General features: G+C 41.7%; 1 protein-coding gene across 4 annotated transcripts in view; it reads left to right on the forward strand.

The window, feature by feature from the left end:
* Nucleotides 1–25,663, forward strand: part of LOC120905600 (uncharacterized transmembrane protein DDB_G0289901) — a 301,222-nt gene that overhangs the window by 142,179 nt on the left and 133,380 nt on the right. For 3 of the 4 annotated variants that reach the window (XM_040316547.1, XM_040316549.1, XM_040316548.1), the window contains exon 5: nt 1,570–1,671. In XM_040316547.1, the coding sequence (XP_040172481.1) occupies nt 1,570–1,671 (102 nt within the window). The remainder of the gene's footprint in view (nt 1–1,569; nt 1,672–25,663) is intronic. The other variant, XM_040316550.1, reaches the window with a different exon arrangement.

Here is a 25,663-nt window from a genome sequence, read left to right on the forward strand (position 1 = left end):
TAGGCGGTCGCCGAAGATCTCTAGTCTGTAGTATGCCGTATGTCTAGACAGAATATTAGCGACAAGGGCCCCCGGAAAGATGGTCGATGGGGTACACAATGGCTGGGCGACAAGGGCTCCATGGCTGGAGAACCATTTGCACTTTCCCCCCATGCCGGCAACAATTTGAGGGCCTGTGACCGATGATCGTAGGGGTCCCATGGCCACCCCCCCTCCCCCCCATCCGCCGGCAATTTAAGTATACTGTTCAATCTCCCAACAGTATCCAGTACCCCTTCCTCCCGGTCATCAGTTACCATTCACAGGGACCTCAACTCGTCTTACCGCCTAGGGCCCCCGATTCCTATAATTCGCCACTTTCAAGAACACCTTCCTTTCTTAGACCCATGGATCATAGCTTTCCGGAAGAAAACACATTTGGCGACAGTTTTGCACACACACGCACGCTCACACCCATGCGCAGACGGCTCAGCATATCTGTGTAATCTACACCATACGAAAGCAAAAGCTTAGGGTAACAAAGTTTTGCTTTATGTTTAACACGTTCAGTTCGATGACAGTCCCCAGGGACTGCTAGTGAACTTGTCACTATGCCGGTTTGAAAATCAGCTTGGGTTTTAGATGCCGGCAGAACGGAATGTTGTTGAAAATCAGCGCCGGGCTGAACATGTTAATGCGCATTAGGGTTCAGCGCATTGCACAGCAAACCATTCAACGTGAGCTAGCGATTCTGTGGTCATTTTTACATTGCTTCGTTTGAACTCATTGTCCTTTTTTGGTTTGATTTGTGAAAATGCAACTTCATCGCTGATATGTTTGTTAACGGCTTTTTTAAGTGCCACAGCAACTCATGAGTATTGACCACACGCGAGAAAGAGATAGCGCTATGGAGGGAAAAAGCACGGACGACGGCTGATAGCGATTGGCTGTCTGACGCACCAACACATCGATACCTGTAACAGCGCGCTATGGCGAGGGGTATGAGGCGGAGCCAGGGACGGGTAGCTCGACGAGCTGTTTGACAAATTTGCCGTTGGAGGGAAAAAGAAGGCATGAGAAAATTCTCCGAATGCCATGATTTCTTCCGTCGCTTTGCAAGTCGGGGAATGTCATTCGAGTAAAATAATAGGCCTGATTGACACAATCGTTGATAAACAGTAGGAAAACCAGGGTACAAAGTAGGCCTTGGGCTACTTTAAAAGAGGCGATAAAAGGCTCGGAAAAACTTTTTTCGACTCAGACCTTATACGATTTTCCTTAAAGGTAAGACTTAAGCCAGAACAGAAGGGGATAACCAATTGTGATTTTCTATCGTTTTGAAAGTCTAGCCTATTCATGCAGTCAAAAGCTGCTTCTATTATGTTATGTTGATTTTTTTGCTACTTAATTAATTAATTATGTTGCTTTTGTATAAAAAACTTCAATGCTACCACATTTATAAAGTTCACCACTTACATATTTTTAGAATATTATTTTCACTTTCAGTTGAGTGTTCTTTTTTTCTTCTACTAAACTTACATTCTACTTACATTATAAAATAAAAATAATTGTATGAATCTTATTTCATAGGACAACAGCAGCAGTTCCACTTTGCCTTTGGACAAAGACCATTTCACTTCCCGACTGATCCGTTGTCTAGCTTTAGGATGCCGCCACTAGGTAATTGTCAGAGTAAGTGTATAACACGTGTTATTATGTGATTGAAATTTTGTACACTTATTAAGGCGTCATACATCAATTACGTCACGGTTGAATTGCAAATACTCCATCTCAACTTCCCTAGTGTAACAAATTATCACGTTGAAAGCAATACTCCTCAAATACAACGGAACAGATTGAGCCCCCATCACCTCTAATAGCTTACTTTTTTGAACAAAATCAGATTAGTTTTTTTTCTCCCTTTTATCTTTATTGTAGTAAATTCACAAAACGAAGTGAAATGAAATGAAAAAATAAATTATAATGCATTTTTCATAAATCAAAGTTGTCCCATACATAGAGTGATGAAATTCAAACAACAATGTGATAATCTGATCCTTAGTTCCGTTTGCACTTGTTCATGCATTACCATCTTCCTAGTCCTCTATATGTTTAAGCATATATCCATCTAGCCATCTTCATAGTCCTCCATAAATTAGAATATCTTCCCAAAAATGTTTCTTTGTCTTTAGGTATTGTATCATTGTCAAATTGATTATTCTATTTCGTACAACATGTGATACTTAATATGTTCCACATCTCTTACTAGTTACGAACATCATCGATACTAGCTGGTATCGCGAAAGAATTGGTTTAAAACTAACAGTTGTTAAAAATTAACCAGAGTCGTTAAAAATTGCTAGAATTTGGCATCGCGATCGCATTGAGTTCATTTGTTAATTTTAACGCCGGTCATATGCCGCCGTTAAACAAACGACTTTCAAGAGCGTATGCGATGCAAATTAACAGTCGTTTAATTATACTGCTCGATTTTTCCCCGTGTTTGCCTATATGCAATATCGAGCAGTCGTTAACTGTTTTGACGATCGTTTTTTTTTAAAGGAATGAACAACAAATGAACACTAGAGCCAAAGAACAACACTAGAGCCAAAGAAGAAGAAGAACAACAAATGAACTCGGTTAAACCAAAATGAACTTTACACGACTGTTAAAATGTGTTCATTTATTCGCGATGCCGGCTACTGTTTGCAGGAGCTTCGGGTTCCTTTTCAATGTATTCAAAAAATTAAAACCAACGATCAACTCAGACTCAAACATGGCTAACAGCATTAAGGGTGATGGCAGCGCTCTTCCCACTAGATTGTATCGTATTGTATCATTTATCTTTTATCGTTTTAAGCTATTGTTTAAAATTTTATATGCAATTTGATGGATAACGTCGGACTTGCAATTTCGTCATACGACGAAATCAATTTTATTTATTTAGTCGAATCGTCGTATCCGATTTTAAATCTTAAATATTTTATGATGTTCGTACGTAACATACATAATAACACTATATTTTGTTCAACTATTAAAACTATCCAAATATTTGCAACATGAACCGAAATAGCATTTGAAAGTTTAACGACCAAACGTTTCAGGGGGAGCGGTAGGTTAATTGGCCGTTTCAATATGTTTTAACACAAATTCGGTCCACGAAAAATTATAACGCTGATCCCGCAGCGCAAATTCGAGCAGTTTCCTGCGCAGGAAATGGGGCTAAATCTACGATCGCCCGCTGCGCAAAGCGACGGAAGAAATCATGCCGTTCGGAGAATTTTATCATGCCTTCTTTTTGTCACCTACGGCATTTTGTCAAGCGGCTCGTCGAGCTGCCCGTCCCTGGCTCCGCCTCATAGCCCTCGCCTGAGCGCGATGTCGAAGGTTTGGATGTGTTAGTGCGTCAGACAGCCAATCGCTATCAGCTGTCGTCTGTGCTTTTTTCCTCCATAGCGCTATCTCTTTCTCGCGTGTGGTCAATACTCATGAGTTGCTGTGGCACTTAAAATAGCCGTTAACAAACATATCGGCGATGAAGTTGCATTTTCACAAATCAAACCAAAAAAGGGCAATGAGTTCAAACGCAGCAATGTAAAATTGACTACGGAATCGCTAGCTCACACAGGAGGGATTGCTGTGCAACGCGGAGAGCCCCAATTCGCATTGACACGTTCATCCCAGCGCTGATTTTCATCAACATTCCTTTTCGCCGGCATCTAGAACGCAAGCTGATTGTGAAACCGGCATCCTGGAAAGTTCACTGGTAGTCCCTGGGACATATCATTGTGCTGAACGTGTTAAGCATTAAGCATAACTTTGTTACCCTAAGCTTTTGCTTTCGTATGGTGTAGATTACACAGATATGCTGAGCCGTCTGCGCATGGGTGTGAGCGTGCGTGTGTGTGCAAAACTGTCGTCGAATGTATGCTCCTCTGGAATGTTATGATCCATCGGTCAAGGAAAGGAAAGTGTTCATGACAGAGGCGGGTTAGGGGCAATCGAGGGCCCTAGGTGGAAAGACGAGTTGAGGCCCCTGTAAATGGTAACTGATGATCGGGAGGAGGGGGTACTGGCATACAGCTGTTGGGAGATTGAACAGTATACTTAAATTGCCGGCAGAGAGGGAGGTGGCCATGGGAACCCTACGATCATCGGCCACAGGTCCTCAAATTGTTGCCGGCATGTGGGGGTGGGGGGGGCAAATGGTTCTCCAGCCATGGGGCAAAACGACCATCTTTCCGGGAGCCCTTGTTGCTAATACTCTGTCCACTTGTAGACATACGGCATACTACAGACTAGAGATTTTCGGCGACCACCTAGACCGCCTACCGTTAGATCCGCCGCTGGTTCATGACGGTGTTTTCTCCCTGCCTGAAGCGTATGCATCGAGCAGGAGATAGTTTTACAGTATGCAAGTTGCCCGCTGGATAGGAGCGGTACCGTGGCACTGCCATCATTCCTCGCATCTGTATGCCCGTCGTGGGTTTTAACCGCGTATGAACCGTCCGCCGTAGCAAGGGCTGGCTATCCGGCTACGTGGTACTCAAGTCCTGAAAAGGCCTGCACGGTCGCGTAGGCCGTAATGACAACAAAAATAATAATAATAAGAAGAAGAAGAAGAACTTAGCATAGCAGTCGACACACGAGGAAGGTTTTTGTCTTGACTTTGTTGCAGCGGGGTCTACCGCTGTGGCGCGACAAATGCACGGAATGCACTCGACCAAAGGACATGAACCTACCGAGCCGAACCCATTCCAAGGCAGTGCCGGTCGCAAGGCGCCATGATACCGACTCTAAGCCAACAAGCCGCCAGATTCTGGACGGACAGCTGCAGCACCAAATGCGCACCTTAATTAACAAAGCCAGGATTCTCTTTTGTATGGATTCAATTCAAAATGTTATTTCCACTTGAGCCCTAGCTGAATTGGAAAGAAATGTGCTATATATCACATGCACGTTTGCTTCGATCGTGTGTCTTTTTAATACTTAGTGTTGGGTCATACGATTCATTTACGAGCCGACCCGAAGTCGGGTGCGAGCCAGCCGGAATCGATTCCGACCCGTGGATGTAGCGGGTGCGCTAGGTCGGAGTCGGAATCAAATCCGACCTGCTGGTGCAACGAGTTCGGGTCAATCCGAAAGATCAGTAGGTGCGAGAAAGCATAAGCGACTCCGACTCGTTGGTGCAGCGAGTTCGGGCCGGGTCGAATCAAGGTAGGTTCAATACCCGGCGGACTCCGGGTTGCTTACGGATGGCTCCGACCCGATAGGTCCGGGTCGGCCTGCGTTCACTATTTAATACCCCCAACAGCAGAGCTGGTCGCAGAGATGGTGGTGCCAATCCAATGGTTGTGTTGTCTCTCAAGTAGCGAGGTCAACAATACATGGACTTTGTAGCCGCAGTGGATGAAAATGTACGCATCAGAATCAAATAGTTGTGGGGTTTCCGCACGCACACACGCACACGCGTGCAAGCAAGCACGCACACATGCATGTATGCGCGCACGCGAGCACGCACCCACGAACGCGTGCATGCGAACGCGCGAACGTCATCACACACCCACGAAAGCGCGCACGCGAGAACGCACCCCCGAAGTCGCGCACGCGAGCACACACCCTCCACAAACCCCCCCACCCCTTCTTCCCCACATGATCGATTACAGCTACCTTATCGGAATAAAGGCTGGTTCAGCTATCTTTTAGCGCATCCACATTCATAGCGCCGGGCGGGGTGGGGAATCGCGACATGATAGAGTGAACGATCACTTTCCCCGCGCTGTGTGTGTGCACTTTCCCTGACATTTCTGCTCGCTTTTTCAATCGCTTTTGGCGGAAAGCGATCGAAAATCCGAGCTACAAAACTGCTCGATTTTGTCGTGCGGGTATGTCAAGGAAAACGCTTTGATTTCGATCGAAGAAATATTTCAATCCAAAAATTTCAGCGCTGAAAATTTTGAAATATTTCATGGATAAATTTGCAACATTTTTGAATGCGAAATATTTTACAGATATGGGCTGTGAAATATGTTTGAAGTTTGAGTTGGAGAAGTTTTCGATCGCTTTGCGCAGCGGGTTAGAGAAATTTTCGATTGCTTTTTGCAGCGGGATATCACGCACGACAAAATCGAGCAGTTTTGTAGCTCGGATTTTCGATCGCTTTCCGCCAAAAGCGATTGAAAAAGCGAGCAGAAATGTCAGGGAAAACGCTTGGATTCCGATCGAAGAAATATTTCAATCCAAAAATTTCAGCGCTGAAAATTTCGAAATATTTCATTTATAAATTTGCAACAATTTTGAATGCGAAATATTTTACAGACATGGGCTGTGAAATATGTTTGCAGTTTGAGTTGGAGGAGTCTTCGATCGCTTTGCGCAGCGGGTGGTAAAAGTCATGCTGCAGCACACCGACTCATGGGAGGCAGCGGCAACAACAATGCGTCTGATCCTGACCAAGCTGCACCAAAAATGGAAGCAAGACCAGCAGCTCGGCGATATTTAAATTCCTCGTGAGTGTATGTGTTAGTAAACGCGTTAGTGCGCGGCGGAAAAAGTGTCGTTTAGTGCCTGGTGTTTCGCGTCGTCGTAATGACCGTTTTGTGTTCGCGTGATACCTGTCAAATCTGTCTCGCGAACTTTGGCTCATCGTGCAGTAGCGAGGATGAAATGCTAATACATAAGCCCTTCCCCAAGAAGCACACCCAGAGGTGAATCCATGGGGAAGGGTATATGGCCCAAGGAGGGGGTTTACAGGGTAAGAATCCCATGTCAACACCCCCGATTGGATAGTATGAGTTTTGATAACGTCTCATATGACGACGTGGTTGGTGAGGGGATTGACACAAAAGACTCGTTGACCTTTGTTCAAAGGGTTCACACTCCAAAGCATCCGATATAGCTTTGGTCAATGTTATTGGGTTTCGAGCTTGCAGGATTTTTTTTATCAGCTTCATCATGACCTTGTATAAATGCATGAACTACTTTTGGATTCACAATACTATTTACGGCATGCTCCGTGGTAAAATTTCCTACGGACACATAAGAGGCAGCTAATTTAGCGGGTATTTTCTCTAAATTAAGACTGTATGACTGTTTAATGCGGTTAGCTCTTTTTGTACTGCTAGCGGCGTTGAATGTATGATAAAACGTGTACGCAGAAGAGCGAAAGCTTATTAAACTGTTTTTGCTGCATCAAGGGTTAATGTACCAATAGTAGCTGGTATCGCGAAAGAATTGGTTTAAAATTAACAGTCGTTAAAAATTAACCAAAGTCGTTAAAAATTGCTAGAATTTGGCATCGCAAACGCATTGAGTTCATTTGTTAATTTTAACGACTGGTCCTATGCCGTCGTTAAACAAACGACTGTCAAGAGCGTATGCGATACAAATTAACAGTCGTTTAATTATACTGCTCGAATTTTTAACCCGTGTTTGCCTATATGCGATATCGAGCAGTCGTTAACTGTTTTGACGGTCGTTTATTTTAACAGGAATGAACAACAAATGAACTCGGTTAAACCAAAATGAACTTTAAACGACTGTTAAAATGTGTTCATTTATTTGCGATGCCGGCTAGTGTTGCAATTTGTAGTGGTGCAAATGTATTTTAACACTTTAAGCGCTGTGTAATATAAATTCGCATGACGATTTTGCTCACCGTTCAGCTTTGCATCTGACGCTCAGTGAATTTCTTGAGAACGAATGAGGTAGAAAAGAGAGAACGAGAACGACATGTGTTACGCCGCTTATCGCAATGAAACAAAAGAGTGATAACAGTCGCACGAGAAATTATCGCTCTCATCGCTCTCTTGCCATGCGCGCTACGTGCTCACTCAAAAACTGTGACGTCAGGCTGGCGGTCAAAATGTTAATGGATTTAAAGTGACAGGAAGGTGAATTGTTCAATTGTTTTTTTTTATTGTGAATATTTTAACATATAGCAAAAGGAATATGTTTTATCTTTGCAATCACAACCATTTTTACCATGAAACACATCAATTCTACGAAAATATACGTATTTTGGGACTGCTTCATTGTACCTATAATGATAGTATGGTTACTATAGTCGTTGTATTGTGCTCCTATAGTAGTGGTTAACAAAGATGCCTCAAAAACAGCGTATAATATCAATGAAACCTAATTTTGAAGCTGTTTTCGTATGGATAGCAAGGATCACTACCATAATTTCGATGTTGTACATAATTTGATCATAGAAAATGTATGAATTTGGTTGATGACAATATTGACTAAAGTTGACACCTGTCGTCAACTCATACGGAAGAGAAAGCTTGATTTGAAGTCGATTTTTCACTGAGCCAGATAAGCGAATTCTGGCCTTTGTTTGGTAAATTATTTGCAGAAAACTCATTTATGTTGCTTATTTTAATGAAAACAGTATGACATGTCAAAGATATCGTCAGAAAAAATCTAAAATATCATGATTTTATTGATTTTATAACTAAGACTAATATAGTATTTTGCATACCTATAATGGCACTATCGTAAAAAAACACTTAGAAACACGTAAATATGTGCAAAAGGCAGGAAAATTAATAAAACAGTATTATTTGATAACAATTATGTTAAAAAACTAATAATTGCGTTGTTATGTGATCATGTAGAACGTTAACAATTATATGAGTTTCGTTATGAAATCCTAAAGGGCGGGCTACATTAATCGTACTCCGTAGTGTAATTTAGATTTTCACTAGCGTATCTGGCGGCGGCTGTCGGAAGCATTTTGCCAACAATTTGTAGCCGCTTCAGAAAAAATGTTATTTGTCTTGTTTTTTTAATTGAACTTAACTGGAAGAGCTTTGTTATTGATAGATAAATATGTTGTGCAAGTATTTCAGCCATTTTCGCATAAAAAAAAACGGTGAAAAAAAAAAAACTTAAATTTGGAAAAATGTTGAGACATTTTACAAAATAATGGATTTTTCGGTCACTATGTAACGGAATGGCCCCATTTATCTTTTAAACCTTTTGTAAAAGGCCAGAGAACATGTCACACTATCAAAACTAACTAAACTACTGTTAATTTGTCGTATGAGACGCATTTTAGTGCAATACCACCATAATTGGTACTACCACCACTATAGGTTCGTTTACCTTATGGCACCATGAGCTCAATGTGGTTTTTATACTTTTAAAGATATCCGCATTAGGAACATCTTCAGCGTAGTCTAATAATAGCTCAACGCTCTCTATGTATGCTTTACAAAAAGCCCCGAGGCTGGCGAATCACTTGCCCTACCCCCTTCCCCCCCCTCCCTCCGCCTGTAAAAAATTTAGAGCCTATGACTGATGATCGTGGTGGCTTCCCGACGGCATTTCAAGTTTACTGTTCAATCTCCCAACCGCAAGTTCAGTGCCAGTTCCTCCCCTCCCTCCAACACCCCGGGGGCCTCAATTCGTCTTACTGCCTAAGGCCCACGATATCCTTAATCCGCCACTGATTGTCTATCTTGTATTGTTGGCTGGACCAGTGTTGTTCATGAAGTATTATACTTATTACTTAATAAGTGTATATTTTAGATGTATATATAAATAATTTATTTAGCTTGGGAAGAATATAAGTAGCGTATGAAATTAGGATTTTTCAATTTAATGAAATATGATTTAAAATATATAATAATTATCAGACTCCATTTCGATTAGTAAAATTCATTTCACTTGAATTGGAATTTATTGTTATTCCATTTGAGCCAGGAAAACAAACGAGGTTAAAGTTGGTGAAAAATTGAACATGTAACACAAACGTGGTAATGAAATAAAGAATAAAAGTTTCTTTTTTTTACGCGTGAAAATGGAACACTTTACTATCGAACAGAAAACTCTAAACGTGTTAAGCCAGTTCTTCGTCAATCTCCGACCCCATCGGACGCATCTAATCATTATCTGCGATCACTGATATAGAAACACACACACTAGTAAAACAGACAACTACAACAACAAAATAGCTAAGGCGTAAAAAAGGCTAGCTTGGCCCATAGCCATGGGCTGCAGCAAGAAAGGATCAGCACCAAGGGACACCGTGCCTTCGTGCTCATACATCACGATACCAAACGTTACCACAAGTAACGATTACGACATTCTTAGCGAAGATGAAGAAGCTCCATCGATAATTGCCGCATCGGCAACGGCAAAACAACAGAAATCAAAAATACCACCGATCACAGTCACCGGCACACAAGTAGGAGATGTGCATAAAAAAATCACCTCCGTCGGTGTAGTGAACTACACAACTAACTGCACATATAAAGGTATAGTGGTTAACACTACCACATCTAAAGACTTTAAGCTTGTAGTGGACGTGTTAAAGCGCCACAACAATTCTACACGCATCAACTACCGGAAGAAAAAACAACGAAAGTGGTAATCTTTGGGTTACCCGAGCAAGATACAGAATACATTAAAACCGTTCTTGCTGAAGTCAATATCGCACCATGTGTAATCAATAAACTCGAACTCAAGCTACGACGCTACGACGACCAGTGTATGTATCTCCTACACTTCCCTAGAGGGTCAATAACACTGAGCGAGCTGAAACAGGTTAGAGCAGTAGATCATCACCGAGTATACTTTGAGTACTACTCTAACAAATACGGTCCAATGCAGTGCACAAACTGCCAGCGCTACGGACATGGTAGCGCAAACTGTTATCTTCCTCCGGTGTGCGTAAAGTGTGCCGATAAACACACATCCAAAACGTGTCCACTAAGCCAAAGCACAACCTGTCCAGACGGTAAAATAGCTTCAGCCAAATTGAAGTGCGCAAATTGCAGCGAACATCATACGGCAAATTTCTCCGGCTGCCCAGCTAGGCTACGGCTTAAAAAGATAACACCAACACCTTCTCGCTCCAAAGAATTTACGTACAACGAGACATCGTTCCCTTGTCTCCCCAACACACCCACACTTTCCACTCCTTCAAACCACGTGAATTTCTCTGACCTGTTTCACAAACAACAAACACGTTCAAACAATAATCTTGAGGAAGCAATTGGCAGAAAGATAGAAATAACACTATACTTGAAATAACTTATAACACATTAAAAAAAGAAATAATATTAGATATAAAAAACTTATGAAATCAGAGTTGGATAGGCAACCAACTTTAGTCAAATTAATAACGACCCAAGCAAATCTAGACTATGGAAATTTGTTAAAATTATAAAAGGTAATTCTGCATTTATTCCTCCCTTAAAAACTAATGGAAAGTGTTATATTACAAAAATGAAAAATGTGAAATTCTGAGAGACCATTTTGAAAAAGCTTACAGAACAACGTTTCCAAATCAAAGGCCAATTGAATATCACATTCCAGAAACAAATAGTAGATTATTTTCCTATCATCAAACACAACCCAGCAACAACCTCGATCCTATAAACTTTATTAAACCAAAACACATTACAAGCATCATTTATAAGTTGAGATCAAAAAAATCTCAACGGCCAGATGAAATCAATAACCATTCTCTAAAACAGTTGCCTAAAAAAGCCGTCGTATATTTAGCGTTGATTTTAAACGCTTGTACCAAAATCCACTATTTTCCTCTTGAATGGAAAATTGGCAAAGTCATCCCAATTCCAAAACCCAAAAAAGACCATAAAGATCCTAAAAGCTATAGACCAATAAGTTTACTCAGTTGTCTGGGTAAAATTTTTGAAAAAAATTTACACAAAAAAAAATATTAAGCATCTCAATCAACACACCATCATACCTTCTTACCAATACGGTTTTCAACCAGGGCATTCAACTACTAAACAAATTGATAGATTAACCACAAACATCAAAACTCAGCGAAATATTAAAAAATATCCACTGGTCTAGAAAAAGCGTTTGATACGGTATGGCACCAAGGGCTTTTGTACAAACTAATTTCTTTCAATTTTCCTCCGAACATCATTCAACTGATACAGTCATTTTTCTCCAATAGAAGCTGTTTCGTGAAAATAACCCCTTCGAAATCAATTGACATTCATCCACCTGCCGGATTAGACAGCGTGCTGTCACCCGTTCTTTTCAACATATTTACAAGCGACTTGCCTAAAACAAAATCTGTAAAAAAATATTGTTTTGCAGACGAATTTGCTATGAATAGTTCGGATTCCAATCCAAAATCTTTTATTAAAAACCTCAACAATGGGATTAAGTAGTAGTAGTAGTAGTATTTATTTATACATAAACATAATTTTCTTCACAATTCATTACATTGGTTCTGGTAGCTTAATTCCATTATTCGCACCTTAACTCAATACTAGCTATTTCCTTCCTTGTGCTATGCCATTTAATTAATTAATTATTATGGGATGAGTATGAAATTAATTATTATGGGATGATTATGGAGGATGATCCAACCTTAGGGAAAAATTGAAAAAAACCCTGGTGCCTGTTTATTTTTCTATTATTTTTAAACTTTCTTCTTACGTAACTAACGAATTATTCTATATTCTTAGGTTTTTAAATCTTCTCCAATTAATACTTATACTAACTTATTTTATTTACGTCTAAAGTAGTTCACTGTGTTTCCCTTAGTCTTAGTTGTCTGTCATTATATTTAGCCATAGTATTTTTTATGTATTCAAACAAATTTGGTAAATTTGCTAGTCTGTGTACATCTGTTGTTCTATGCCAAGGTGGTAAATTAAGGATCCGTTTTAGACATTTGTTCTGAAATATTTGCAGCTTCTTTATATGAGAATTAGCACAGTTTCCCCACACTGGGGATGCGTATACAATAATTGGTCTAATGATGGTTTTGTAGAGTAAAAACTGGTTCTTTCTGCTAAGTTTTGATTTTCTGTTTATAAAACAGTACAATACTTTCATTGCTTTTTCACCATTTATTTGTTTTTGCTTAGTGTGGTATTTGAAGGTTAGCCTTTTATCAAGATTTATACCTAGGTACTTTACATTGTTGCTCCATGCAATTTCCAAGTTGTTTTTTTTTTAGGTTTGTATTAGGTTTTTTTCCTGGCACTTGTGAAACGGGTAAAGTATGTAGCCTCTGTCTTATTTTCATTTAGTTTTAGTTTCCATTTTGTGCAATAACCAACGTATTTTTTAATGCCATGATTTAAGTTTTGTAATATAGTCCTAGGGTAACGGGCTGAGGACGACAAAGCAAAATCGTCAGCAAAAGCAAACGTTTTGCTGATTTCATTGAGGGAATATCCGATGTGAAAATGTTGAACAAGCAAGGTGACAAAACGCTACCCTGGGGTAAACCGGCAGGGGGTGGGGGGGTGTGTATGGCTCTGAGTATGTTGATTTCACTTGAATTATACACTTTCGGTTAAAGAGAAAGGATTCAATTAAGAGAATATCTTTGGGAGGAAATTTTAATTGAATAAGCTTATAAATTAGACCCTGGTGCCACACGGTGTCGTAGGCTTTTTCTAGATCGAGAAGTACTAATGCTGTTGATTTCTTTAGGCATCGTTTCACTTTAACTGTTTTTGTTAATCGGTTCAATTGATCTGTGGTTGAAAGACCTTTTTGGAATACAAATTGATATGGTTAAGATTAAGAATTAAGAAGTGATTAAGATGCGCTTACCTATAAGTTTTTCATAAATTTTTGATAAGCTGCTTAGTAAGCTTATTGGCCTATAGTTTGCTGGATTACTAGGATCTTTGTTGGGTTTTTTAATTGGGACTATTTTTGCAGTTTTGCAGGCATTAGGAAAATTGTTTAATTTGTAGCAGCAATTAAATATAAATGATAGGTAGATAATTGCCTTCTGGGAAGTTGTTTTAAACAGCTGTTGTTGATTTTATCACAACCGGTAGATTTTTTTGTTTTTAGTTTTTTGATTATGGTTTGAATTTGTTTGGGCTTGCAAAATTGAGTTGGGTCTGTATTTGGTACCAAGAGTTGCCGGGCTTTAAAAGCATGCACTGTTTGGTTCACTTGATTTTCTTCAGGATTTTTGCAAAATGAAATGACTAAATTCAGGTGTTTAGTATGTTACAATTTGCACTGTTGTACCTGCTCTCGGGTGCTATAATTATAACTGCTAAAACTAGGGTCGAAAAAACTGGCAAGGCTCGCAGGCTCTTTAATGCGAGGGCTCTGGGGCTGTGAACTTGTATGGTGTGCGAGCCCTCGCGCGCCCTCGCAAATCACTGTGAATTGCATGACGGGTAGACCTAAGTGTTCGGGATAGTGCATAGATATTTGGGGCGACTATGGGCTTCAAACGACGAGATCCGATCACCGCGGTTGTCAGAAGGCGCACGCTCAGTTTTAAAATAACGTACCGTTGAGAGCCCGTAAGAAGCGCGTGAAAGAATGAGTTCTACCTGCCGGGGTCGAACGTTCCCGTTTGTATGGGGAGAAATCCGCGAGGTTTTGCGCTGCGGATTTGGAACGAATGTTGTTTTCAATGTAACTTTTTGCTTTAAATTTTGCTTTAAACGATTGAATTGAATTGAACTTAGAGGTATGTACAGTGGCCGGCAATATAAAGTGGCCACTACTTACAATTTTACATTTTTTTTTCATTTTTTCCGTGAAAAATGAAGTTATTGTACTGCTTTATTTTTTGAAACATTGTTCGTGATATGCTTAAGAATGCGCAGTACCATAGCATGGCAAAAATGAGAAGTTTGCTTCAAGAAAAAATATGTTTTCCAAAATGGATCAAAATCACTGTGCCAAAATAAAGTGCCCACTTTAATCATTCTATACAAAATATTTTTCTGAACAAATATAACATCAAATTTATAATTTATATGCGTTCCTCTCGCAGTATATATATTACACTATTATGTGACACATAACAGTCGTACGTAAATTATAATATAGGAGTACGTAAATTATATACCTACATGTATAAACACATAAAGTATTTTGCAATAACATAAGAATATATATTAAGACATTTGAATACGTATGTAAAGGTCAAATTTAATGTTTTTCATATAATTCTTTAAAATAAAATCAATCAGTATTTTTATAAATTTTTTTAAAGTAAATATATAAAGTATAAGTCCCTCCTAAATTTGAATTAAGTTAAATTCAAATTTAAAGAAAGTTAGTAAAGCTGCCTTATAATTGATAACAAATCATCCAATAATGATGTAACGAATGAAATCCAATATCAACGGCAAAAAAATTCTAAATTCAAAACTTAGCCATCCTTGAATCGTAGATATAAACGTCTTTAAATGTTTGACAGTTGTATCTCATGATTCTCATTCTCTCATGAGCGTCGAACGGATTTCGTCGTTCAAAGCCGGTACTCGCCCCGATTGACTCGATGTAACAAGGCCGTTGAGTCGATAGAGCCATTTAGCAATCCAGCGATGAAAGAACACTGTGCATTGCGTCTTCTAACCGAAAGAGGTTCAAGGCCTAGAAGACGGCACCGCGCATCATACGGAGGAAGATTATTGCGATCCTGCCAGGGAAGTGGGCGTAGGGCATATCGCGTGAGTTTACGTTGAATCGCCTCAAGTCGAGCAATTGAAGAAGCGGTAGTTGGGCTCCAGACTACGCACGAATATTCTAGAACCGAACGAACGATACAGTTGTAGATAGCTTTGATGCACATGGGGTTGCGGAATTCATTAGTTGTCCGGATAACCGCGCCAAGTAATTGGTTTCCTCTGGCTACAACGTCATCGATATGCTGTTTAAAGTTCAAATTAGAGTTAAGCAGAACGCCCAGGTCTTTGGCATGATTCTGTCGATTAACTGCAGTGCCGTCCATAAAGTAGGTACCAGTGACTGGGCTCCTGCATCGACTAAAAGACACACAGTAGCATTTCTCGATGCAGATAGTCAGTCCATTACGCTTGCAACACGAACAGATGATTTCGATGCAATCTTGCAGGAATATACAATCACCTGTGTTGTGAAGGGACGAGCAAATTTTTGCATCGTCGGCAAACAGACTGTTGATGAACAATATGAAGAGAAGCGGGCCAATATTGCTTCCTTGTGGCACACTCGAGCTGCTGACTATTTCTTTGGACATGTGCTTATCAATTTTAACGACGTATGTACGAATTGCGCGAGACCGTGAGCGGTTTCGGACACTCCTGAGGCAGGCCAAGACCGCAAAGCGGTTGTAGCGCCGGATAAGTAAGTAAGTATGATAAGTAAGTAAGTAATTAGGTAAGACTTAAGCCACTGTACGAGCGAGCACGGAAATCGTAGCTTGTCGAGTTTAGCGAGAAAAATTGCTTGATGAAGAGAGTCAAATGCTGCTTTCAGATCTGTATTAATTGCATCGACTTGAGCTCCGGCATCAATTTGGCTATTGCAATAGGTTACGAATTCAACCGGGTTCGTGGTAGTCGACTTTTTTTGGCACGAATCCATGTTGATACGGGCGTAGGTATCTGCGGCATGCATAAAGCAGATGTTTGTATATCACTAGTTCGAACACCTTGGCAATGGCACACAAAGATGTAATACCCCGGTAATTGATGGCACTGTCCTGTCGCCCTTTTTATAAATAGGAACCATCCAAGATTTCCTCCTTGTTTTGGGAAAGTAGCCATTGGCTAGCGATGCATTGAACAATTTTGCAAGGATAGGTGCTACTGTCGTTTGACAGCGTTTCAGCACGGTAGAAGGAATTCCGTCGGGTCCAGGAGCGAAGGAAGGCTTTAGTTGCGCTAGGGCAGATAAAACGATCTCACTGTCGATGAAAGGAGTGCTCATGTTAATTGCTCCAGCCGGAGTGTTGACGAGAGCAGCATCAATGGTATCGGTATCATTCATGGCCGGTGAAAAGCAATCTGCGAAGCGATCCGCGAAGAGATTGCACATTTCATTAGTGTTTGCACTTGTTGCTCCTTTGTACATAATAGTTTTCGGTGTATGCATGGATTTAGTTTTGCTCTGGTAGAAGCGCCAAAACAAGCCAGGCTACCTGCAGAGGTTACGTTGAATATTACTCAAATATGCCATATCGAAACCTGTTATAGCTGCAGTATAAAGAGTGCGTGTCAAAGTAGATCGAGCGAGATCTTTGGCAGCGGCACTTTTGGTAATGACGATAAGCAGCTCTTTTTACACGTTTGAGTCGTTTGAGTGTGCGGTCCGCCCAGGGGGGGTTAGGTTTAGGACGCTGAACTGGGACGCATACAATAAAGGCTTGCAGCATAAAGGACGAGAATGAACATACTGCTTCGTCAAGTGAAACAAAGTTGGAACAATGAAAGCTATTGTTAAACATTGATATCATGTCGTTCAGTTTCATACAGTCAGCTTAAGCAAATTTATAACGATAAAATGCGGTTGTTGTCTTGTTATGTCGAGTCGTCGGATTGCGTCGGGTCGACGAGTTAATACATATATTGAAGTCAAACGCCGGATGATAGGAGTCAAGAGATACAAGCGGAACAACACTTGGAAAGGCAGGCGAACATGATTTAGCTGCGGCATTGTTAGCGTAGAGCAGGTCAAGCATGCGTCCGTGCGAATTATTGATGTGATTAAGTTGCACTAATCCGTTACATTTAAATCCATCCACAAAGGTGTTGTTGGCCAGTGAGCGCGCAGTTGGTTCATAGTGCCTGATTGATGAGTATGCTGGCGAGGACGAGGGATCAGCTGTGGACCAGCTTATGCTAGGCTGATTGAAATCGCCAATAACAAACAACAGATCCGAAGGCTTCAATGTAAGAGTTAAGCCGCTGATACAATCATGTAGAGAGCGAAGAGTCGATAGCTTGGAGCTAAGCTGCGGTGGAATGTATACTACCATGACGTACAGATGTGCGTTATTGCAGGCGACGCGCACAGAAATATACTCGAGAGAACGATCACGGGAAGGTAATTCTATCGAATAGTATACGTTAGAAACGGCTAGCAAAACACCACCACCGCGAGAGCTAGAGCCGCTGAGAGAGCGATCACAGCGGTAAACAGAGAAGTTGTTGTTGAAGAGAAGAGCAGATGGAATGTTGTCAACAAGCCAAATTTCCGTTAGGGCGATGAGATCAAAGTCAGTCTCGATACAGCTAGGAGAATTTTTTTTTGTTTTAGTACGCAAACCTCTAACATTTTGATAACAGCAGCTTAAATACTCAGCGGTAGCGTTGTCATTGTGGCGGTTGGATAAAGCGGGTATACGGTAAGTCAATTGAGCTGCGTTGTCAGAGCATGAGGCTTGGCGTATTTGTTGCATGTAATAAGCGGAACTTCGTCTAGTAGAGAAAAAAGCTATCGATTGTAGACTGGTGCAGGTGCGGAGATGAAGCGCGGTGGTTTTGGGGCGGTCCTGTCTACAGCTTGTAAGAAATGATCCTCTCGAGTTGGCTGCTAATTAACGACTGCTTTATTTCCCTCAATCATTTTCACATACACTTACATTCCTAACCGTAACTCTAAGTTAACCAATACCTATACCTATTATTACAACCCTCACCCATACTTATACCTTCTTCTGCTTCTTCTTTGGCTCAACAACCGATGTCGGTCAAGGCCTGCTTGTACCCACTTGTAGGCTTGGCTTTCAGTGACTAATTGATTCTCCCCCATAGCAGGATAGTCAGTCCTCCGTATGGCGGCGCGGTCTATTTGGGGATTGAGCCCATGACGGGCATGTTTTTAAGTCGTACGAGTTGACGACTGTACTACGGGACCCTTATACCTATTGTTACACAAATGTTGAGTTCGGTGCTTCCAAGGTATCATTCATCGGGGGGTGATACTCTTGTGATAATGTTGGTTGAGGACCAGGTGGAGTAGACGTGCGTGCGGCTAAACGGTGAGTCGTTGTTGGTGTGCGTGTGGTGCAGCGGAGATCAGTACTAGTTGCTGGTGTGCGCGTTGTAAAGCGGTTTCGGGTCGCTATAGGAGATGAGGTTTGGTGGTCGTGTTGACGGGATGGAAAAAACTCACGTACATCGCTACCGACGGGCCAGGTGGATGGTGTGAGTGCCGCATCTCGAAGGATAGCCGGGACTCTCACTTTGAATGAAAGCCAATTCATGCTGTCCTCTTCTCAGCAGACAATACGCTATAACGTCATCGGTGGCTAAGCGACGCTTTACAGAATCGACCACTTGTTCCACAGTGACGGCCGTTGATAAGCGGGATAGGCGGATCCAGATCCTATCATTAATCATTACTAAATGAATGACTGAATGACTCACGAAGTGCAGCTTGAAGCGGTGATGATAACGGATCGGTTCCCACCAGTTCATGCGGTTGTGTAGGTGCCGGCTGGATGGCAATCGTGGTATTGGTATATGCGTTTGGCGATGACGCGACATAAAGGATGTTACCGCGATTGTTTACAATTCTGTTTACACCAGAAGATGCCGAATCCTCGATTACGTGCCTCCGCTTTCTACCAGTAGCCAGGTCGAGGATCAGGATTCCGAATGTGAGGCGTGGATGCAGTTTGAAGGAGGGTAAAACCACTGCGAACTTCGGCGACAATAGGCTCAACGAGCTTGCCGATAGCTGCTACGGCTGAGGTGAGGGCGGCTTGGAAATCGACCTGGGAGCCTATTTCTTTTACCGAACGGCAGCGCGGATTTTTAAGAATGTTAGTGCAGCCAATGCAGCTCCAGTGCAGGTCGACATTGGACAATACTGTGTCAATCAGCTCGGGAGGCAATTTACAACAGCCGCGGTGAAACGTAGCGTCACAATATGCACAACTGATGATGCAGCCGGTGGCCTCTAGCGGTTCAACACACGAGAAGCAAATAGCCGCCATCGCGAAATCACGCGTAATCACGCACAGCACAACACTGCTAAGCCGAGCAGGAAAAAACAACAGGAAACTACAGTGCAACTAAACATTTCGCCAAGATGAAACGATAATGTGAAACAGTTAAATAGTCCGTAGAACAGGCAACAATGCGATGCGATGCAGAAAACACAAGAAAATTACTGACAAATCACGGAGCGCGATGGGAGTGGGGCCGAACAAATAAACGTCAAACGTCAAATGTGTTTCAATAAATCATATAGTAAATAACGTAAAACGGGTATAAAAAAAGTCCTGTCTAGGGTAAATGTACCTATAGTAGTGGTAGTACCAATAGTGGTGGTATTGCACTAAAATGCGTCTCATACGACAAATTAACTGTAGTTAAGTTATTTATGATAGCTGGTGTTCCTATGTAGCTTCTTATGTAGCTGGTGTTCCTAATTTCTCGTGCCCAGAGAGAGACTCAGGCAGTTTCGATTGCACCATTGATAAAAATCGAAAAGATATTAATGTAGCTCGCCCAATAAACAATTCCCATACCTTTTACACTTGAACATTTCTTAAAGCAATCTTGATTAAGAGTGCACTAAGCCATATAGTTTTAACATATCTTTTAAAAATGCTTAACAGTCTTTAAAGCTGTTAAACCTTCAAAACGTTCTGAAGACGCTTATAAGACTATTTGTTAAAACTAAAATTTGAGTTTTGATGGCTGGCTTTAATCAACCTGTAAATGTATTCTTAACCACGTTTAAAAACTTGTTATTTGAGACTAAGACGCTTATAAGATTGTCTGTTAAAACTAAAATTGGAATGTTGATGACTGGCTTTCATCAACCGGTAAACATATTCTCAAGTACGTTTAAAGACTTGTTATTTGAGACTAAGGCATCAGGATCAATAGATCTTATTAAATGCATATTAAGTCTTGGACTTAGAACAGACTTTACGGGTTGTTCCTGAAATACGCTTTTAACGCAAAACGTGGATAATCCGAGAATCTCTAGCTTCTGCGTGAGTTGTATGTTACGGGTTTGAACCATAATATACTTTTTTCCTTTTGCTTGCAGTGGGTGGTTTTATCCCCTTGTAAAGATTATTAGATATCTGTCTAATTCTAATAATCGATGCAGGAGATAAAACTGAGAAAACCGCGATTATGTAAATATGCGTATCTCTGACACTGCCTGTGCGTGGAGAGTTTTAAAACTTGTTAGTCTGCACAAGCGCGTCCTAAAGCTATATGCTGTTTAAATCGTTCTTAGCCACACATATTGCACTACAAATCGTCTGAACTCATGACCAGGAAAGTCCTTGTGATCTCAATCATATGGAGTCCATTTTTATTGATATTATTGTTGATTTGTTATTTGTTATTGGTTATTTATTAATTACAATTCAACGGACCGCGAGTGGCCCACTTGAAGCGAATTCGTTTACATTCATTCATCATATCATGGTCATGTTTCGGTCATCCATTTGTCACGCTTAGTCTTAAGTAACATAATTAACATGTAAAAGGTCGCACGACACGAATACTATTTAACAATGCGGTGCGCGACATGTCAGGTTGATGACGATCACAAATTACATTAAACTCACGGCACATACGAATAAACGGATCAGAGGAGCCAAAGTGAGTGCGGCGTTCCTCCACGTCAAGTAGCAATCTAGCTCGGAGTGATCTCGGCGGGACATACATGTTGAGCCTCGAAAGAAGTGCGGGCGAGTCGATCCGATTGTCAAGAAGTCCCGCGACAAACAGCCTCTGAGCGTTGCAGTTCCGTTGCTTCAGTGTCTCGATGCCAAGCAACGCACAGCGTCCCTCATAGTCAAGTTGGACACTCCAGGAGCGCAAAGCGAACCGCGTGAATTTGCGCTGGATCGACTCTAAACGAACTAGGGGGCGAGCAGCTGTAGGCCACCATACTACCGAAGCGTATTCTAGCACTGGCCGCACCAAAGCGCAGTATATCGTCTTGATGCAGACCGGGTCAGTGATGTCTCGTGCTATTTGTTTTAGTAAGCCGATCAATTGGTTACCCTTAGTGACAACTTGCTCTAGCTGGTCGTGGAAGCTCAACTTTTTATTTATTTATTTATTTGTTTATTTATTTATTACGATACAAATATCTGTCTCAGAGGGCTAAATATAGGTAAACTTACTGACTAAAACTTAAAATTAATGAGAACAAACAAATACTTAAATGTAACTAGACAGCAAGCAATTTGTAACACAGCCAACACAAGTAAAATGAAAGAATTAGAATGGGGAAACAAAAAGGGAGTCAAAGAACTGAAGGAAGAGGGAGCGAAGGGATTGAAGGGGAATATGAAAATCAAAAACACCAGAGGCACTGTTGAAGCGATGGAGGGATAGAAAAAACGGATCATTGGTGCCATACAGCGTTCTTCTCGACGGGATTTGAAGGAAATTATGGCGTCGAAGAAAGCGAGCAGGCGCGTACAGCGGTATTCTGTTAAGAAGTGAAGGACAATCAATCTCGTTCCGAAGCAAACCACTGATAAGCAAAGCTTGAGAAGCAGAGCGACGATCATGCAGTGTCATCAATCCAAGCATACGGCATCGGACTTCATAAGGGGGAAGAGAAGCACCCGATTGCCCTAAAAGACGCCTAATGGCAATACGGGTGAATCTGCGTTGAACACTATCAACCCTTTCAATCCATACCGAGCTGACTGGACACCACACAATGCTAGCATATTCTAAAATAGGGCGGACTAAGCTAAGGTCACGCACATCATTTGCCATAGCACAAATCATTCCTAGTACACTATTGGCATGGTTAATGGTACGCTCAATATGATGATTGAATGACAGTTATGCATCAAGGTGAACCCCAAGATCACGAATGACATTAACACGATTTAATACAACAGAGTTTAGTGAATAATTATGAGACAACACATTTAAGCTCCGAGAGAAAGATATACAAGCACATTTATCGATACACAGGGAGAGAAAGTTAGCAGAACACCAAAAGGAGAAGGAGTCTAACAGACATTGAAAAGAGACACATGAATTAGAGTCTGTGATAGGACAAAATATTTTTAAATCATCTGCAAACATAAGGAAGGAATCGGATGGAAGAACAGAGCACACATCTTATTACTTTACTTATCCGGCGCTACAACCGCTTTGCGGTCTTGGCCTGCCTTAGGAGTGTCCGAAACCGCTCACGGTCTCGCGCCTTCGTCTGCCAGTCCGTTATCCCGGCCTTCATGGCGGACGCCTCCACGCCATCTTGCCACCTCAATTTGGGCCTACCACGCCTCCTCTGTCCTTGTGGACGGCCTAAAAAGACTTTACGGGCTGGGTCGTCCGTTTCCATGCGTACAACATGGCCAGCCCACCGGAGCCTGGCGAGCTTAATACGCTGTACGACAGTGAGGTCGCCGTACATCTCGTATAGCTCGTCATTATAGCGGCTCCTCCATTGTCCTTCCACACATACGGGGCCAAGTATCCTTCTGAGCATCTTCCTCTCGAACGCGGCTAAGAGGGCTTCGTCAGATTTGGACATTGTCCATGTCTCAGAGGCGTATGTGAGTACTGGTACTATATAGGTACTATATAGTCCCAGCTTCGTCCGTCGCGACAGGTTCTTTGAGGTGAACTGCTTTTTCAGGCTGTAGAATGACCGGTTGGCAGCCAGCATCCTTGCGCGCAACTCAACTTCCATACTGTTGTCGTTGCTGACCTTTGACCCAAGATAGGTGAGACAGAGCACACATCATTGACAAATAAAAAAAAAAATAAAGGACTCAAGACACTACCCTGGGGAACACCCGACGAACAATGAAACTCATAAGAAAAACCGTCATTCAATTTAACACAAAAACGATTCGATAGAAATGATTGTAGCCATTCAAGAAAGAAAGGAGAGAAGCCAAGTTTCTTGAATTTAGCAATGAGCAGGGAAGGGGGGGATTTTATCAAACGCAGCTTTGAAATCGGTATACACAGCATCAACCTGCATGCCAGAGTCCAGATTTAAGAGTGCTGAGGAAACAAATTCCATAAGATTAGTAGTGGTGGAGCGGCCAGCCATAAAGCCATGATGATTTGGAATGATCCACGATTTCACCATTTCCATTAAAGGTAAACGAATAACAGATTCAAAGACTTTGCTGAACGCCGATAAAATAGATATGCCACGATAATTAGAGACGCAACCACGATCACCCTTTTTAAAAAAGCTCGCCCCCTAGTTCGTTTAGAGTCGATCCAGCGCAAATTCACGCGGTTCGCTTTGCGCTCCTGGAGTGTCCAACTTGACTATGAGGGACGCTGTGCGTTGCTTGGCATCGAGACACTGAAGCAACGGAACTGCAACGCTCAGAGGCTGTTTGTCGCGGGACTTCTTGACAATCGGATTGACTCGCCCGCACTTCTTTCGAGGCTCAACATGTATGTCCCGCCGAGATCACTCCGAGCTAGATTGCTACTTGACGTGGAGGAACGCCGCACTCACTTTGGCTCCTCTGATCCGTTTATTCGTATGTGCCGTGAGTTTAATGTAATTTGTGATCGTCATCAACCTGACATGTCGCGCACCGCATTGTTAAATAGTATTCGTGTCGTGCGACCTTTTACATGTTAATTATGTTACTTAAGACTAAGCGTGACAAATGGATGACCGAAACATGACCATGATATGATGAATGAATGAGACGCAACCACGATCACCATTTTTAAAAACTGGCCTTATCCATGCTTGTTTCCAAATATTCGGAAAAGTAGCCGTGGACAAAGAAAGATTAAAAAGGAAAGAAACAGGAAGGGCTAGTGCTTCACGACAATGAAAGAGTAAAGCAGCAGGAATACCATCGGGACCCGGCACTGAGGATGGTTTAAAGTTACCTAACGCTCGTAAAACAGAAGCAGTGCTTACAGAAACAAATTCAACATACAGGACATTGAGAGGGGTGAATGAAAGACTGGCTTAGACACTCGACGTAGCAAGCACATCACCAAGTGACATAATAGTAGGGAGGCCATTATTGTTTCTCATAGAGTTTATGTAATTCCAAAACGCTCGAGGGTTTGAACGGAAGCGAGATTGAAGACGCAAAACATATAATTTATGGCGATATCTGTTAAATAATCTGTAAGCGGATGCTGCATATTTAAATAACATACACTTTTCGTCAAGGAGCACTCCTAGATCCGTGACACAGCTTTTGCGCCCAATGATAGATCCATTTAACGCATAGTCATACACTAAGGGGCACCGCTTTCTCGCAAACGTAACGACAACACACTTCTTGACGCACAATTCAAGACCATTCAAAGAGCACCATGACTGAAAGGCACTTAGAGTGGCCTGAAGGCGGAGTTGGTCTGATCGGTCACGGATAGGCAGGAACAGCTTCGCGTCGTCTGCATACAGTAGGCTGTCAGGAGGGAGCAACCGTGTTACGTCATTTAGGAAAATGACAAATAGCAGCGGTCCAAGGTTACTCCCCTGCGGCACCCCCGAAGAAGCATCGATACGGCGCGACGTATGGGGTCCCATCTTCACGCAGTATGTGCGACCAGCAAGATAGGAACGCATCCAGGCCAGCAGCCCCGCTGCGCAAAGCGATCAAAAACTTCTCAACATCTCGCTCAATGTAGCTAGAGAGCAAGAACCAATAATGATAAAGCGTGGTGAAAGGATGGTGAAGAGGAGAAGAAGGAGAGAAAGAGAACGTGGGTGTGAACTATGTCTCGGCCATTATCATTTTTACGCCAACACGGTCGCTTTTTTGTTCTTAAAGACACAAACACATACATCCCCGATGCGCAAAGCGATCGAAAACTTCTCAAACACAAACTGCAAACATATTTTACAGCTCATGGCTGTGAAATATTTCGTATTCAAAATTGTTGAAAATTTATAAATGATATAATTCGAAATTTTCAATGCTGAAGTTTTTGGATTGAAATATTTCTTCGATCGGAATCCTAGCGTTTTCCCTGACATTTTT

Source organism: Anopheles arabiensis, chromosome X (assembly GCF_016920715.1).
Source record: "Anopheles arabiensis isolate DONGOLA chromosome X, AaraD3, whole genome shotgun sequence".
NCBI classification, from domain to species: Eukaryota; Metazoa; Arthropoda; class Insecta; order Diptera; family Culicidae; genus Anopheles; species Anopheles arabiensis.